Below are 3503 nucleotides of genomic sequence, written 5' to 3'. Positions count from 1 at the left end.
GCCAAGCGGCACCAGCCGGAGGAGGCCGAGGCCCCGGAGAAAAGTGCCCCCCCGCCCCCTCACCTCCTTCAAGCCGGTCAGCTGAGTGGGGGCCTTTTCCGTGGGGGCCCAGATCTTGACGTCGTGATCCAGGCCGCTGGTGGCCAGCACAGGAAGGTGTGGGTGGGGCTCCAGGCAGTTGACCTGCGGCGGAACAGATACGGGGGGGGGGGCCTCTCTGAGCCATGGTGCGGCTTCCGCAGGGAAGGGCAGCCCCCTCACTCTCCCCCCAAACGCCACCGAGGCTCCCTGGAGCCAGACACGGCCGGCGGCCTCCTCGGGGGTGCTCCACGAGCCCCGGAACAAACAAACGAACGGGAGCCCTGGGGATCAGGAGGGCCCCGGAGGTGGGGCTGGAGCGAGGACCCCCGCCCAGGGACCGGACAGCAGCAGCGGCCGCCCCCTCCGGGCACAAGCCCCCACTCACCACGCCCCCCTTGTCGCCTTCCATGAACTGCACCACCTGGCAGGAGGCCTTCTCCCACAGGAAGACGTGGCCGCAGTCGCTGCCGCTCACCACGAACTCGCTCTTGGGGCCGTAGAAGTTGACGCCTTTCACTGGAAGGGGACAGAGCCGCTCAGGTGGGCTTTCGGGCACGCTCACGGGGGGGGGGGGGCCGTGGAAATCCCGGGGAGGGCAGGATACACACACACACCCACAGGGACCAAGAGCCCAGAGCCGGGGACCCCCCCCCCGCCCGGCTTCAGCTGGTGACCCAAGACCTCCTCCTTTGGGGGGAAACCCCCCCAACTCTGGGAGTTGCTCCCCAGAACAGTCCCCCCCTACCCGCCTGCGCTCCCTCCGGCTGCTCAGCTGCAGGTGTTCAGACCAGGCTTGGGAGGGGGAAGGAGTCTGCCGACTGCCGTGGTTCCCCTTTATTTCAACTCCTTACCTTTCTTCGTGACCTCCAGCTTTAATGCTCGGGGAGCTCAGCTGGATACAAGCATTTCACCGCCAATTAATGCTATTCCCTGTGGCCAATTCCTGCCGGAAGCCACTGCCGTGGGGGGGGGGATCACCATCCCACTAGCCAAGGCTGTTCGGGGGCCGAGAGAAAGCCAGGCCCCGCCGGGAGGGAAAGCCTCTGTGGGGGGGGGGGAACTCCCACCGGCCCAGGCCGACGGTGGTCAGCTAGGACCCCCCAGACCTGATCCCCAGGCAGGAGACGGTCCCGTGCCCCCGGGCCAACCTTACGGCAGCCTCTCGGCCGCACCACTCAAAGGATTCAGGGAACCCCCCGGGGGACACACAGACACACACGCCGGATCAGCACCTGTGGCGCTATTCCGATGCCCCTTGTATCTCTTGATGTATTCCGCTCCGTCACTGTGGGACGCGTTGAAGAGATAGATGTCCTCATCGTTGTAGCTGGCCAGGAGTTCTGCAACGACATGCCGGAGCCCTCAAGCAGACCCCGGGACGCGGGCGCACCCCCTCCCCTTGGGGGACACCCCCCACCCCCAGGGACACGAGCAGGGAGCCGCATCCTCAGCAGGACCTGCAGGGAGTCCCTCCCCAGGGAAGGCGGGCCCCTCTGGCACGGGAGGGGCTCGTTGACAGCCACAGAAGCCCATCCAGCTGGGAGAGCGTCGCCTGCGCCGTCACTTATGCCAACCACCAATTTCTGGCCAGATGGGGGAGAGGACAGGAAGACAGCCCCTGCTCCCCCAGGAGCCTGCAAGTGCCAGGCAGCCCTCTGTCTGAAGCCCCCCCCCCCCCCCGGGGGGGGCCCCCCCCCCCCCCCCCCGGGGACGTGCACGCACCCGACCCGTCGTGGCTGTACACCAGGCAGGTGATGTTGGCCTTCGACTCGCTGTTGACCTGGGAGGAGGGAAAAGAAGCAGACGGAACACACCTCAGGGCCTCTCTGCCTTCCCAAGGAGTGGCAGAATCGGCTCTGCACGGCTCACCCACGAGGAGGAGGAGCCGCCCGGGAGCGCCGCTTTCCAGAGAAGTCGACTGCGCCTGCCCACAAGGAGCGGGGGGGGGGGGGGGGGGGAACGGAAGCACCGGGGGCCCGTCAGGTCTGTTCCCCCCCCCCCAACACCTTGAACGGAAGGATGCAACCCCCTGGGAGCTGTGTGGCGGGCCAGGCCGGTGCTCTGCTGCTGACTTCCCTCCCCAGCCTCTGCAGGAGGTCAGGCACAGACAGACAGACAGACAGACAGACAGACAGATGAGGTCCATGGCTAAACTGGAACCTGCTCTCTCTCACACACACACACCCTGCCCTCCCCCTTCTGGTAAACCTGCCGGTGCCCACTTGGGGGGAGGAGGAGGCCCAGGGGAGGGGAAAACCCACTTCTTACCAGGTGGGGCGGGCAGAACTTCTTCAACACCCCGTTGCTCTCGTTCTCGTCTATCTTCCGCTGATCGTAGATCCTATTATGCCAAGACAAGCGGCGGGGTGTGTGTGTCAGGGCAGCAGCCGGAAGGTCTGAAGGCTCTGTGCCCGCCCACCCAGCAGGGGGCAGCACACCACACGCCAGGCACAGAGCAGCACTACGGAGGGAGGGCAGGCCAGGGGCCTTCCTGAGGGGGGAGCAGCACTGGGGCAGGCCCCTGGTTGGGGGGAGGGGAGGAGGAGGGCTCAGACACTGGCTGTCCGGAGTCAAGGGAGCCCTGAAGGTCATAGTGGTCGCAAGGGGGGGGGGGGGGTAGAGAGAGCGACCCACACATCAGAGCCAAGAGCACTCCGCTCCCTTCCTGAAGACTGGCTTGCCAAGGTGAAAAGGAGCCCCTCGCCCAGTGGCACTCCCAACCCATCACGTGCTTCAACGCCACCCACAGGTGGATGCTTTGGCACCGGGAAAGGCGACACGATCACGCAGGATACGCATGAGGGTCCCTTCGGCTGAGTCAGAGTCCCCCCCCCACCTCCATCAAGGTCAGCCTGGTCTCTCCAGGGTCTCAGGCAGAGGGGCCCACCCCGTCCCCCACTCACAGGGCACAGAATCATAGAGCTGGAAGGGACCTCCGGGGTCAACCAGTCCAGCCCCCTGCACAGGGCAGGAAATTCACAAATGCCTCCCCCCACACACACCCACAGTGACCCCTGTTCCACGACCAGAAGAGGGCAAAAAACCTCCAGGACGGCTTCCTGACCCCAGAGTGGTGCTGGTAGGCTTCCCTCCCCTATCATATGTGTGGCCCAAGTTAGGGATAGACGGGTTATTAGAACCACTACAGTCTAAACCGCCCAGAGACCCCTAGGGGTGTGGGCGGTACAGTAAAATCGAAAGTTAAATAAAAATAAATAAATCAGCATTTCCCTTAGTGTGTAAAAAAGGGCCATGAATAGTAATAGTAATAATAATAATAATAATAATAATAATAATAATAATAATAATAATAATAATAATAATAATAATAATAATAATAATAATAATAATAATAATAATAATAATAATAATAGATTGGATTCATACCCCACCCTTCACTACCCAAAGGAGTCTCAGAGGGG

At 62.6% G+C, this 3503-nt stretch overlaps 1 protein-coding gene across 1 annotated transcript in view; it reads right to left on the bottom strand.

The window, feature by feature from the left end:
* The window catches only part of DCAF8 (DDB1 and CUL4 associated factor 8), a 47632-nt gene that overhangs the window by 784 nt on the left and 43345 nt on the right, over positions 1-3503 (bottom strand). The window contains exons 7-11 of the mRNA XM_015429555.1: positions 2350-2422; positions 1804-1861; positions 1314-1421; positions 467-597; positions 64-183 (exon numbers count right to left, since the gene is read on the bottom strand). Coding sequence (XP_015285041.1) covers positions 64-183; positions 467-597; positions 1314-1421; positions 1804-1861; positions 2350-2422 — 490 coding nt within the window. The remainder of the gene's footprint in view (positions 1-63; positions 184-466; positions 598-1313; positions 1422-1803; positions 1862-2349; positions 2423-3503) is intronic.

This window comes from Gekko japonicus, unplaced genomic scaffold (assembly GCF_001447785.1).
Source record: "Gekko japonicus isolate JY-2015 unplaced genomic scaffold, Gekko_japonicus_V1.1 scaffold358, whole genome shotgun sequence".
In the NCBI taxonomy this organism is placed as follows: Eukaryota; Metazoa; Chordata; class Lepidosauria; order Squamata; family Gekkonidae; genus Gekko; species Gekko japonicus.
This window is presented reverse-complemented; position numbering and strand designations above follow the sequence as displayed.